Here is a 14,402-nt window from a genome sequence, read left to right on the forward strand (position 1 = left end):
CTTCAACTGTTCCATCTTCTCCATCCCTGATTCTCACTCTCTGCTTCATATCTTCATCCATCTCCTCCTCCCTTTAAAGTGCTTGGATCCAATCCTAACCCTCACATCATTTTTATGCTGCCACCCTCCCCCCCCCCGGGAAACTAGCTCATAATTGTTAACGATAGAAGAGTCAGTTCTCACTTGTTGAGCATCAGGTCACTTGCTGTTAGGAGACGGCTCTCATAGTCAAGAGTTACTTGGTCTGTTTTCAATGTCTGCTCTTCAGGCTCTGAGTACAAGTTCTCCTCAGAGAGGCGGCTTACTACTGTGTTGTAGCCAGGCGGGATATCAGATTTGTGAGAACACAGAGTTATGCAGCCTTCGGCAATGTCTTCACCTTCCTCTTCCTCTATGGTTCCCTGCGGTGAATGTAGCAAGACAGACTGGGCTGGTGCACTAGGAAAGAAAATTCATTTCATGAGAGAGAGAGAGAGAGAGAGAGAGAGAGAGAGAGAGAGAGAGAGAGAGAGAGAAAATATTCAAGGTCTGCACAGGATGATAGAGTAAGACCCAGGGATTGCAGATATACAGATCCCTGGAAGTGGTGTTGCAAGTGGACAGATTGGTGAATGTGACATTTGGCATGCTGACCTTCAATCAGAATACTGAGCACAGGAGCTGGGACTTCTTGTTACAGCTGTACAAGATGCTGGTAAGGCTATGTTTTGGAGTTCTATGTACAATTCTGGTCATCCTGTGATAGGAAGGATGACACTAAACTAGAGAGGGTGCAAAAAAAGATTTAACAAGGATATTACCATGGATTATACGGTCAGGCTGGATAGGTTAGGACCCTTTTTCTCTGGAGTTTAGAAGGCTGAGGGGTGACCTCATAGGGGTTTATAAAATCATAATGGGCATAGGTAAGCTGAATAGCCAAAGTGTTTTCCTCAGGGAAAGGGAATCAATAGTAAAAAAAACCATAGGTTTAAAGCGAGAGGTCAAAGATTTAAAAGGAATCAGAGGAACAATTTTGTCACATAGAGGATGGTCAGTATATGGGAAGTGGTAACACAGTTTGTATTTTAAAGGTACTTGGACAGTCACAGGGTAGAAAAGGTTTTGAGGGATACGGGCCAGATAAATGGGTCTGGCTTAGTTAGGCAACTTGGTCAACACAAATGAGATGGGTCAAAGAGCTTGATTTCATGCTATACATCTTTATGGCTCTATGTCTCTGCAACTGAAACACATCTTTCCCTAGCACCCCCCCCCCCGACACTTTCTGCATTCCGCAGGGAATGCCCCCTACGCGATTCCCTTGTCATTTGTCCCTCCCCACTGATCTCCCTCCTGGCATTTATCCTTGCAAGTGGAACAGGTGCTACACCTTCCCCTTCACCTCCTCCCTCACCACCATCCAGGGCCCTGAACAGTCCTTCCAGGTGAGGCGTCACTTCACCGAGAGTCTGTTGGGGTCATCTATTGTATCCAGTGCTCCGAGTGTGGCCTCTTGTGTATCGGTGAGACCTGACAAAGATTGGGAGACCGCTTCACCGAGCACCCAAGTTCCGTCGCCAGAAAAAGCAGGGTCTCCCAATGGCCATCCATTTTTATTCCACTTCCCATTCTCATTCCAACACGTCAGTCCATGGCCGCCTCTACTGTCACAATGAGGCCAGACACAGGTTGGAAGAACACCACCTTATATTCAGTCTAGGTAACCATTGATGGCATAACATCGATGGCCCCCCTTTCTCTATTCCCCCTTTCCCTCTTTCACCTTATCTCCTTGCCTGCCCACCCCCTTCCTCTAGTGCTTCTCTCCCTTTTTCTTTCACCCATGGTCTTTTGTCCTCTCCTATTAGATTCTCCCTTCTCCAACCCTGTATATCTTCAATCAATCAACTTCCCAGCTCTTTACCTTACCCCCCCCTCCCAGTTTCACCTTGCGGTTCTTCCTCCCCTCTCCACACCTTCTGGCTCTGACTCCTCATCCCGTAGTAAGGCTGAAAGGGGAGGGAGTGCTGTGCACCGGCTGGCAGGTAAAGTGGCTCTGCTGAAATCTATGGAAACATTGGTAAGCAGGGGGACAAAGCCTTCCATCAATTCTCTGATGTTTAGTGAACTGCCATATAATACAATCAAAATGAGCAGCAACAGCATCTCCAGTGGGGTCATTCTGAAACATTACTCTTACCACAGTATCAAGGTGTAGTTGGGCACCAAGGCACAGATCTCTGTGCAATCAGGAAATGACCTGACAAGCTGGACCTTTACCAATATGTTTTTCATTGTAATGTGCATTTATAAATGTAGACAGACATGTGAATTATGAACTCGAGTAGGCTAGTCCCTTGACTTCCTTACCCGTTGACCTCATATCTGCATTCCCACCTAACCCCGATAACTTTTCACTCTGCTTATCAAGAGTCTATTTAGCTCTGTCTGAAAAATGTTCACTTTCACCACCCTCTGAGCAAGAGAGCTCCAAAGACCGAGAGGTCTCCGAGAGAAAAAGTAAGTCATCCCATCCCTGTCTTAGCTGGACAACTCCTTACTTTCAAACAGTAGCTCCTACTTCGAGATTCTCCCACAAGATCCTCTCCACATCTACTGTGTCAGGGGCCCTCAGTCCTCCTTTGTAACTAGTAATATTTCTGTGCTTGATATTGTATTAAAATGTAGAAATCCAGAACGACCATCCTATCTACCGTTCTTTCCATAATGGACATCAGAGAATTGATGTGAATGTGTTCCTGGTCTAGAATGAACGCCAATAAGTGGTTGTGTGTCTTTGTGTGATATCTTTAACACAACCATCCGCCCTGTTTCATAAAGTATCGTATTAGAAGCCCCTGAAGAATGTGCAGAATGATCATTAGTATCTGGTCAGTCACCAACTAGCCCACAGCTGCCAAGCTGAAATGGACTGGTGAATCACAACAAGAACACCTCATGATTTACCTCAAGATTTCACTGTCCAAGGACATGTCAATCTGGGGCATCTTCTGCAGTGTCCGCCTACTGTAACTGCTGGGCCTTGGGACCTCAGTGATGGGTCCCTCAGTCTCATCTACATCATCGCAGGTAGGCTGTCTGGAGCCCAGTGTAGTGACTTCAGTGTTACAGCTGAGGAAACACAAAGAGGAAATACACGCCGTGGTCACTTCATTAGCAACACTGGAACACCTGCTCATTAATGCAAATATCTAATTTGCCAATCATGTGGTAGAAACTCAATGCATAAAGTTCAGACCAAACACCAGAATGGGGAAGAAGTGACTTTGACTGTGGAACGACTGCTGCTGCCACATGGGCTGGGTGTGAGCATCTTCTGAGATTTTAACACACAACAGCTCTAGAGCAGGAGTTCACAACCTTTTTTATGCCATGGACCCCTACCATTAACCAAGGGGCCTGTGATCCTGGTGGGGACCCCTGCTCTGGAGTTTACAGAGAATGGTGCAAGAAACAAAAAGCATCCAGTGAGCAGCCATTCTGTGAGCGAAAATGCCACGTTAATGAGAGAGGTCAGTGGAGAATGGCCAGACAGGTTCAAGCTGACAGGAAGGTGACAGTAACTCAAATAATCATGCATTACAACAGTGGTGTGCAGAAGAGCATCTCTGAATGCACAAAACTTGAAAGTGAATGGGCTACAGCAGCGGAAGACCATGAACATCCAATTAAAAACAGCAGCTACATCTTCCTTTACCTAATTGATAAGAATATCTGTTACCCAAGAAGGTGATTTGCTGCTATAGGTTCTTTGACCTGACATGTTATCCCTGTTCCTCTGTCCATAGATGCTACTCTGTCTTTCTAGCATTTTCTCTCTTTATTTTAGCTTTCAGTTTCTTTGATTCTCAGTTAACCTGGGCACACTGGGTTAGGAGATTTACAGGTTAGCATTTACACCTTCTCAACAATCAACGTGAGTGTCTATTGGTTATAAACAGAAGCACTGTGTGTATTAAGGAGTATATTAAATTAAACATAATTTGCTCTTGTATTAATAACTGGACTGTTGCAATGGAGCCCAAAGCAAACTTGAGTAAGAGCCCATCATCTCAGTCTGGGCATATAACAGCCTTCTGGAGTCAATATCACATTCTGCAGACTCATGCAACCCGATTTCTCAGTCAGTATCAGTTGTCCATCTGTGAAATCAACAAAGAGGAATTGAGCATTTTTATTTCACAATGGCCCCACTTGATGATCTGGGGATCAAGAATATTCCACCAGTGCTCATATTCACTTAGATCAGCTAACTCTTCGACCAGACAACAGCCCAGTACCAGCAAAAGAAATGGTTGCAAAAGACCCATGAAAGCAAACAGAAATGAGACACTTTCACCTAGTGCCCTCAATCTAGTAAATTGTCCCTTGATTTGTACGGGAAACCAACCCAACAGTGAGACTGAGCCGCAATTAGGAAGGTAAGACAGGCACCAGAGTCACAGGGTAGGCTTAAGTGGTGAGATAGAGGGAATTCCAGAACACAGGACCACAGCAGCTGAATGCATGGCTGCCAGCTGTGGAGGTGGCAGATCAGAATGCCAAGAGGTCATTACTTGGAGAGCATAAAAACGTGGAGGAAGTCACAGAGACAGGAAGGAATGCTTTAAATTCCAGGCACAGTGGTGAAATAGAAACCAGTTTCAACCAGCAAGTGAAGAGGTGAAAAATGATTCTCCCCCCCCCCCACTGCCCCCAGACATCCTTGAAGCATCCAAGGCTGCTTTTGTTTTTTTTTTAATATTCAATTCCTTCATGCTGTCGAAATTACTTATCAGTGTAACAACTCTTTATCGGAATTGTAGGGCTTGAGTTTCAAGGAGAGACTGGATTGGGACATTTTTCCTTGGCTGAGGGATGACCTTAAAGAGGTTTATAAAACTGTGAGGGGATAGTTATGAGGAATGGTGTATTCCTTTATCCGAGATAGAGAGACTAAAACTAGACTGCACAGGTTAAGATGAGAGGGGGATGATTTCAAATGATCTAAGGAGCTCAAATTCCTTTTCACACAGAGGGTGGAGGGTATATGGAACAAATTGTCAGAGGTAGCAGTGTAGGCAGGGACAATTACAATGTTTGTGTCTGCTGGGGGAGGGACAGACTACCTGGGGAAGCAACAGTGGCCATGCCTCCGGCACAGAGTCCGGCCCTGTAGCTCAGAAGGGTAGGGAAATGAAGTGGAAGGCAGTAGTGATAGGGGACTCGATAGGGGGTCAGATAGGCGATTCTGTGGATGCAATCAAGAGACCCAGATGGGAGTTTGCCTTCCTGGTGCCAGGTTCGGGATGTTTCTGATCGAGCCAGAGGTCGTGGTACATATAGGTACTAGTGACATAGGAAGGAAAAGGGAAGAGGTCCTGAAAGGAGAATATAGGGAGTTAGGAAGGCAGTTGAGAAGAGGGACCACAAAGGTAGTAATCTCAGGATTACTGACTGTGCCATGCGACAGTGAGAGTAGGAATGGAATGAGGTGGAGGATAAATGCGTGGCTGAGGGATTGGAGCAGGAGGCAGGGATTCAAGTTTCTGGATCATTGGAACCTCTTTTGGGGCAGGTGTGACCTGTACAAAAAGGACGGGTTACACTTGAATCCTAGGGGGACCAATATCCTTGCGGGGAGATTTGCTAAGGCTACTGGGGAGACTTTAAACTAGAATGGTTGGGGGGTGGGAATCAATTTGAAGAGACTAGTGGAGAGGAGGTTAGTTCACAAATAGAGAAAGCTAGTAGACAGTGTGTGAGGGAGGATAGGCAGTTGATAGAGAAGGGGAGTGCTCAGATCAAAGATGTAGGGGAGAAGGAAGAAAAAGATAATAAAGTTGATCACATCGTTAGGGATAAACAGAGAAGGAGAGGTGGAGAGTTTCTTAAATGCATCTATTTTAATGCTAGAGCATTGTTAGAAAGGTGGATGAGCTTAGAGCATGGATTGATACCTGGAAATATGATGTTGTAACTATTAGTGAAACATGGTTGCAGGAGGGGTATGATTGCCAACTAAATATTCCTGGATTTAATTGCTTCAGGTGTGATAGAAACAGAGGGGCAAGAGGAGGAGGTGTTGCATTGCTTGTCAGAGAAAATATTACAGCGGTGCTCTGGCAGGATAGATTAGAGGGCTCGTCTAGGGAGACGATTTGGGTGGAATTGAGGAATGGGAAAAGTGTAGTAACACTAATAGGGGTGTATTATAGACCAGCTAATGGGGAGCGAGAATTGGAGGAGCAAATTTGTAAGGAGATAGCAGATATTTGTAGTAAGCACAAGGTTGTGATTGTGGGAGATTTTAATTTTCCACACATAGACTGGGAAGCCCATTCTGTAAAAGGGCTGGATGGTTTGGAGTTTGTAAAACGTGTGCAGGATAGTTTTTTGCAGAAATACATAGAGGTACCAACTAGAGAAGGGGCAGTGTTGGATCTCCTGTTAGGGAATGTGATAGGTCAGGTGATGGATGTATGTGTTGGGGAGCACTTCGGGTCCAGTGATCACAATACCATTAGTTTCAATATAATTATGGAGAAGGATAGGACTGGGCCCAGGGTTGAGATTTTTGATTGGAGAAAGGCTAACTTTGAGGAGATGCAGAAGGATTTTGAAGGAGTGGATTGGGACAATTTGTTTTATGGGAAGGATGGAATAGAGAAATGGAGGTAATTTAAAGGTGAAATTTTGAGGGTACAGAATCTTTATGTTCCTGTTAGGTTGAAAGGAAAGGTTAAAAGCTTGAGAGTGCCATGGTTTTCAAGGGATATTGGAAACTTGGTTCGGAAAAAGAGGGAGATGTATAATAAATATAGGCAGCATGGAGTAAATGAGGTGCTCGAGGAATATAAAAAATGTAAAAAGAATCTTAAGAAAGAAATTAGAAAAGCTAAAAGAAGATACGAGGTTGCTTTGGCAAGTAAGGTGAAAATAAATTTGAAGGGTTTCTACAGTTATATTAATAGCAAAAGCATAGTGAGGGATAAAATTGGCCCCTTAGAGAATCAGATTGGTCAGCTATGTGTGGAGCCGAAAGAGATGGGGGGGATTTTGAACAATTTTTTTTCTTCAGTATTCACTAAGGAGAAGGATATTGAATTCTGTAAGGTAAAGGAAACAAGTACAGAAGTTACGGAAACTATGACAATTAAACATGAGTAAGTACTGGCGCTTTTAAGGAATATAAAAGTGGATAAATCTCCGGATCCTGACAGGATATTCCCTAGGACCTTGAGGGATGTTGGTGTAGAAATAGCAGGGGCTCTGACAGAAATATTTCAAATGTCATTAGAAACGAGGATGGTGCCGGAGGATTGGTGTATTGCTCATGTGGTTCCATTGTTTAAAAAGGGTTCTAAGAGTAAACCTATCAATTATGTCAGTTTGACCTCAGTGGTGGGTAAATTAATGGAGAGTATTCTTAGAGATGGTATATATAATCATCTGGATAGACAGGGTCTGATTAGGAATAGTCAGCATGGATTTGTGCGTGGAAAGTCATGTTTGACAAATCTTATCAAATTTTTTGAAGAGGTTATGAGGAAAGTTAACGAGGGTAAAGCAGTGGATGTTGTCAATGTGGACTTCAGTAAGGCCTTTGACAAGGTTCCACACGGAAGGTTAGTTAGGAAGGTTCAATTGTTAGGTATTAATATTGAAGTAGTAAAATGGATTCAACAGTGGCTAGATGGGAGATGCCAGAGAGTAGTGGTGCATAACTCGAGGAAATCTGCAGATGCTGGAAATTCAAACAACACACACAAAATGCTGGTGGAACACAGCAGGCCAGGCAGCATCTATAAGGGGAAGCACTGTTGACGTTTCGGGCCGAGACCCTTTGTCTAGTCCCTTTGTCTTCTCCTTATAGATGCTGCCTGGCCTGCTGTGTTCCACCAGTATTTTGTGGGTGGTGGATAACTGTTTGTCGGGTTGGAGGCTGGTGACTAGTGGTGTGCCTTAGGGATCTGTATTGGGTCTAGTGTTGTTTGTCATATACATTAATGATCTGGATGATGGGGTGGTAAATTGGATTAGTAAGTATGCAGACGATACTAAGGTAGGAGGCATTGTGGATAATGAAGTAGGTTTTCAAAGCTTGCAGAGAGATTTAGGCCAGTTAGAAGAGTGGGCTGAAAGATGGCAGATGGAGTTTAATGCTGATAAGTGTGAGCTGCTACATTTTGGTAGGAATAATCCAAATAGGACATACATGGTAAATGGTAGGGCATTGAAGAATGCAGTAGAACAGAGTGGTCTAGGAATAATGGTGCATAGTTCCCTGAAGGTGGAACCTCATGTGGGTAGGGTGGTGAAGAAAGTTTTTGGTATGCTGGCCTTTATAAATCAGAGCATTGAGTATAGGAGTTGGGATGTAATGTTAAAATTGTACAAGGCATTGGTAAGGCCGAATTTGGAGTATTGTGTACAGTTCTGGTCACCGAATTATAGGAAAGATGTCAACAAAATAGAGAGAGTACAGAGAAGATTTACTAGAATGTTACCAGGGTTTCAGCACCTAAGTTACAGGGAAAGGCTGAACAAGTTAGGTCTTTATTCTTTGGAGTGTAGAAGGTTGGGTGGGGGGGGGGGGGGACTTGATAGAGGTAGTTAAAATAATGAGGGGGATAGATAGAGTTGACGTGTATAGGCTTTTTCCATTGAGAGTAGGGGAGATTCAAACAAGAGGACATGATTTGAGAGTTAGAGGGCAAAATTTTAAGGGAAACACGAGGGGGAATTTCTTTACTCAGAGAGTGATAGCTGTGAGGAATGAGCTTCCAGTAGAAGTGGTAGAGGCAGGTTTGGTATTGTCACTTAAAGTAAAATTGCATAGGTATATGGATAGGAAAGGAATGGAGGGTTGTGGGCTGAGTGCGGGCCAATGGGCCAAGGTGAGTGTAAGATTCAGCATGGACTAGAAGTGCAGAGATGGCCTGTTTCTGTGCTGTAATTGTTATATAGTTATATGGCTTAAAAGACATTTGGACAGACACATGGATCAGAAATGCTTTGAGGGATATAGGCCAAATGCAAGCCAATGGGATGAGTGAGAGTAGAAAACTTGCTCAGCATGGACAAGTTGGGCTGAGGGTCTGTTTCTGTGCTGTCTATCTCTGCCTCTCTCTCTCTCTCTCTCTCCATTTCCACCCCACCCCTCTTTCTGTCTGCCTCTGACCCTCTCATTGTCTGTCTCTGACCCCTCTCTTTCATGCCTGACCCACTCTGCCCCTCTCTGATCCCTTCTCTCTCCATCTCTGTCCTTCTCTCTCTCTCTCTCTCTCTGCCCTCCTCTGTCCATCTCTGACCCCTCTCTGTCCATATCTGACCCCCTCTCTCTATCCCCACCTTCTCTGCCTGTTTCTGAACACCTCTCTGACCCCCTCTCCATCTGTCTTTGCCCCCTCTGTCTGTCTCCATCCCCTCTCTGTCCATCTCTGACCCTCTCTCTCCCCCTATGCCTCCCTTTGCCCCTCTGTCTGTCTCTGCACCCCTCTCTGTTTCTAATTACTGCATCTAAAACTTTCCTCCACACATTTTGTACAGATGTTTCAAATGATTGACAAATTCCAATCAGGCCCATCAATACCCAGCATAAGCTAGCCATGGAAGGGAAGGTCAATTAAACCCTAGTCAGTAAGAGCTGCAAACATATTTAACATTGAGGCACAAAGCCCATTTCCATTCCCCCAGCATTCTTTATCCATTGTGACCTGGAGTCAAACTGAACTCGATGCAGATCCACTATATTAACCTGGACACAGATCTGGCCATTCTTGCCAGCTGTCATTTTTGTTCACCTTTATACAGATTAGCCAGCTGTGCATGTCTCACAGACTTAAAGAACACAACACAAAGGAGAATCACTATTCATAACAAATAATTAACTGCCCCATTGACTCATTTGGTCTCACCCTTTCAGAGGTATTCCCTTACCCCCCTCCACCTCCTCTGCCACCTAAATCTTTCCCAGTTCTGATGAAGGGTCCCAACTTAAAATGCTGACCGTTTCTCTGTCTACAGATGCTGCCTGATTTGTTGAGTGTTTCCAGCAGCATCTCCTTCATTACCTTGAGACACTGCTGTCCCTGGAGAGCATGGAGTTAATACTGGCCAGTTTCCGGAAACCTGATGCTGCCGTTCTCTCTCTCTCCATCGTCCTGTTCTGTGTCCATTCTTTGTCAGAGCTGCAGGATGCTTGGTTTTTCAGTTTGGCATTGTAAAAGCGATGGATACTGTCCTGGTCTGGAACCTTTCCCTGAGTGAAAAGGAAATGTTTCATTACCAAGAAAAGACTCTCTGCTTTACTGAAATACTGCTGATAGAGTTCATACTCTTATTTTTCTTCATGCCTTTACCCTTTTTTTCAAAATACATTTGCTGATTAAACTGCAAACATGAGGAAATCTGCAGATGCTGGAAATTCAAACAACACACACAAAATGCTGGTGGAACACAGCAGGCCAGGCAGCATCTATAGGGAGAAGCGATGTCGACATTTCGAGCCCAGACCGACGAAGGGTCTTGGCCTGAAACATCGACAGCGCTTCTCCCTATAGAAGCTGCCTAACCTGCTGTGTTCTACCAGCATTTTGTGTGTGTTATTGCTGATTAAACTGCTGGTTTCCTAATATATCCTGCCTCTACAATGTAGAACACAATTGTTGCGGCTGTAGTTTGCTATTCATGTTTAGATGTGAGTGAAAAAAAGAAAAACACAATGAACAAATGAGTTGTGGTTGCTTTTCACTAAAATCTAGCTCAGACTAGCCAGGTAACAGGTATTCCAGTGATAAGGACAACCTATGAAATAACAAGATTGGGTGTGTTTCATCTACTGCAGCGATGCTCCTGGGAAAATACAGAATCAACTACTGAAAGATCCACTGAGCACGTACAGTGCAAGAATTGAATTGACTTTATTTGTTACATCCTTCTCCTACATGAGGAGTAAAAATCTTTACGTTATGTCTTCATCGGAATGTGCAATGTGTAATCATAGTAATTTATAATAATTTATAGTAAGTAGAACAGTCAATGTAACATAGAAATACTCTCTAATCAGCGTGAGTTCATCAGTCTGACGGCCTGATGGAAGAAGCTGTCCCGGAGCCTGCTGGTCCTGCCTTTTTGCTGCTGTACCACCTCCCGGATGGTAGCAGCTGGAATAGATTGTGGGTGGGATGGCTTGGGTCCCCAGTGATCCTTTTCACACACCTGTCCTTCTAAATGTCCTGACTAGTGGGAAGTTCACATCAACAAATGTGCTGGGCTGTCCGCACCACTCTCTGCAGAGTCCTGCGATTTAGGGAGGTACAGTTCCCAGACCAGGAAGTGATACAGCTGGTCAGGATGCTCTTAATTGTGCCCCTTTAGAAAGTTCTTAGGATTTGGGGGCCCATACCAAACTTCTTCAACCATCTTAGGTGAAAGAGGCTCTGTTGTGCCTCTTTCACCCTCCAGCTGGTGTTTACAGACCACGTGAGGTCCTCAGTGATGGGGATGCTGAGGAACTTAAAGCTGTTTACCCTCTCAACCCCAGATCCATTGGTGTCAATAGGGGTTAGCCCATCTCCATTCCTCCTGTAATCCACAACCAGCTCCTTTGTTCTTGCGACATTGAGGGAGAGGTTATTTTCTTGACACCACTGTGTCAGAAAGATGTAAGGTGTGTAAGGTGATGATATAAAAATACAAACGTTTGTACAAGCAAGCATAGGAAAGATTGAACTACATGAAAATAACAATTTTACAATCCAATCTAATGGAAGTGATACAGTGGAAAAAGAGAACATACTTGCACTGTGTCACTGTTTATCAGCAATGTACTTACTGCCGTAATAAACAATGGTTTAAATCAACCACGGAAAGAAGGAATTCATTTTTTTTTACCAGAAGCCTCAGTTCTAGGTTCAAAATCAGATAAGACTGGAAAGAAGGTTTATGACATGCTTGTCGTTATCAGTCAGAGCATAACAGTATAAAAGAACGGGAAGTCATGTTGTAGCTGTACAAAACTATGGTCAGACCCCATATGGAGTATTGTTTTCAGTTCCGGTCACATCATTACAGGATGGAGGTTCTGGGGAGGGTGCAAAGATGCCTGGATCAGAACCAGAATCGTGTCAAATATCACTGGCATATATTGTGAAATGTGATGTTTTGTGGAAGCAGGACATTGCAATGCATAATAAAAAAACTATAAATCACAGTAAGTGTATACAAAACATGAAATGAAGTAAGTAGTGCACAAGGAGTGAGGAAAGTAGTGAGGTGGAGTTCATGGATTCATTATACATTCAGAGGGAAAGGAGCTGCTCCTGAAACGTTCAGTACGTTTTCAGGCTCCTGCGCCTCCTCCTCGGCAGTAGCAATGAGAAGAGGGCACGTCCTGGGTGTTGGGGTCCCTAATGATGGATGCCTCCTTTTTGAGGCATTGCCTTTTGAAGCTGTCCTCAATGCTTGGGAGGCTAGTGCCCATGAAAGACTGGTTGAGCGTACAACTTCCTGAAACTTTTAACTGATCCTGTGCAGTGGCCCCTCCGAATCAGATGGTCCTGAAGTCCAAAATCAATTCCTGGGTGTTCCTGATATTGAGTGCAGGACTGTTACCGCAACACCACTTAGCCAACTAATCATTCTCACTTCTGTACATATCCTGGTTACCCTCTGTCAATAATATGTGTGTCATTTGCAAATTTATAGATGGCACTTGAGCTGCGCCTAGTCACACAGTTGTGGCTGTAGAGACAGCAGACCATTAAACATAGGAGCCAAATTAGGCCATTCAGCCCATCAAGTCTGCTGCACCATTCCATCATGGCTGATCCTGGATCCCACTCAACCCCATACACCTGCCTTCTCGCCATATCCTTTGATGCCCTTGAGGTGCACGAGTGTTGATGGTCAAAGCCAGCATAGAAGGCACTGAGCTCACCCTGCAGTCTGTCCATGGCTGAGGGACAAGATAGGATAGATTGGAAATGCCAAATACCAGAGGGCAGAGCTTTAATCTGAGGGGCAAGGCAAGTTTCTTACTTTCAAAACAGAGATTGGTAGATACTGGAACATACTGCCAGAGTAGGTGATGGAATTAGATTCAATGGCAACAGAGGCATTTGGCCAGGCACATGAACATGAAGAGAACGGAGGGATTATGGATCACGTGCAGGCAGATGGGGTTAGTTTATACTGGCATTGTGGTGGGCACAGACACTGTGGATCGAAGGGCCTGTTCCTGTACTGTTCTATGTTCACTTCATCGTTACTTATTTTTTTAAAGTGGGCATCAGGAAAGTAAACTTGTGCATTATAGTTCCACTTAGGTCAGCTGGAGCTGGGCAGGATCATATGACACTATTGAGGTGGACTATCGTCAGTAATGCAGAATGGAATTAGAGTTGCAAAACAAAACTGGAGAACATTACCATTGGCAATATTTTGTTGTATATCAAGCCCAGGGAAATTACAATTCCATTCTACCAATAATGAAGGAACATATTAAGTCCAATGTAACCAGCGGCAATGGGGTCCAAAGTAAGCTCGAGGAACAGCTCAGCTTCATCCCAGGCACACTGCAACCTTCTGGACTCAATATTGAATTTTACAGCTTCGGCAACTTGATTTCTCTGTCTGTGATGTTGGCTCGGATTGTTTCTTTGGGAGTGGAGGACATGGCCAATCTGACTTGCCAGGCACATCTGCCTGCTTTTCAATCTGCAGCTTATCCCCATGGTCAGCCCTGTTTTAATCTATCAGAGGCATCCCTCACCCACACAAGCCTCCCTGTAGTTCATTGTTTGTCTCCTTCCCGTGTTACATACCCACAGTTTGAACACGGGACAGTGGGATGATGTAATGGTCTCTTGACCGTGGGATGATGTCACGGTCTTGTGAGTGGGATGATGTAATGGTCTCTTGACCGTGGGATGATGTAATGGTCTCTTGACCGTGGGATGATGTCACGGTCTTGTGAGTGGGATGATGTAATGGCCTCTTGACCGTGGGATGATGTCACGGTCTTGTGAGTGGGATGATGTAATGGTCTCTTGACTGTGGGATGATGTAATGGTCTCTTGACCGTGGGATGATGTCACGGTCTTGTGAGTGGGATGATGTAATGGCCTCTTGACCGTGGGATGATGTCACGGTCTTGTGAGTGGGATGATGTAATGGTCTCTTGACCGTGGGATGATGTAATGGTCTCTTGACCGTGGGATGATGTTATGGTCTTGTGAGTGGGATGACATTATGTCACGTGATGGCATGTTCCAAACGATAATTAAACCAAAGCCTGCGACTGTGACGGAGTTCTCATTTTTATTTTTGTGCAATGTTGTTGTTGCCAGTCGGAGGTGTGGAGGCTCTGTCGGTTTTGTTTGTTGCACGTTTACTTATCCGTTACAGTCCAGTAT

The 14,402-nt window shown here is 44.5% G+C and overlaps 1 protein-coding gene across 1 annotated transcript in view; it reads right to left on the minus strand.

Moving 5' to 3' along the window:
• LOC132400104 (piezo-type mechanosensitive ion channel component 2-like) overlaps positions 1-14,402 on the minus strand; it is a 237,667-nt gene that overhangs the window by 67,569 nt on the left and 155,696 nt on the right. The window contains exons 31-33 of the mRNA XM_059981180.1: positions 10,059-10,246; positions 2,950-3,114; positions 184-438 (exon numbers count right to left, since the gene is read on the minus strand). Of these exons, the coding sequence (XP_059837163.1) occupies positions 184-438; positions 2,950-3,114; positions 10,059-10,246 (608 nt within the window). The remainder of the gene's footprint in view (positions 1-183; positions 439-2,949; positions 3,115-10,058; positions 10,247-14,402) is intronic.

The sequence above is a fragment of the Hypanus sabinus genome, chromosome 9 (assembly GCF_030144855.1).
Source record: "Hypanus sabinus isolate sHypSab1 chromosome 9, sHypSab1.hap1, whole genome shotgun sequence".
Taxonomy (NCBI): domain Eukaryota; kingdom Metazoa; phylum Chordata; class Chondrichthyes; order Myliobatiformes; family Dasyatidae; genus Hypanus; species Hypanus sabinus.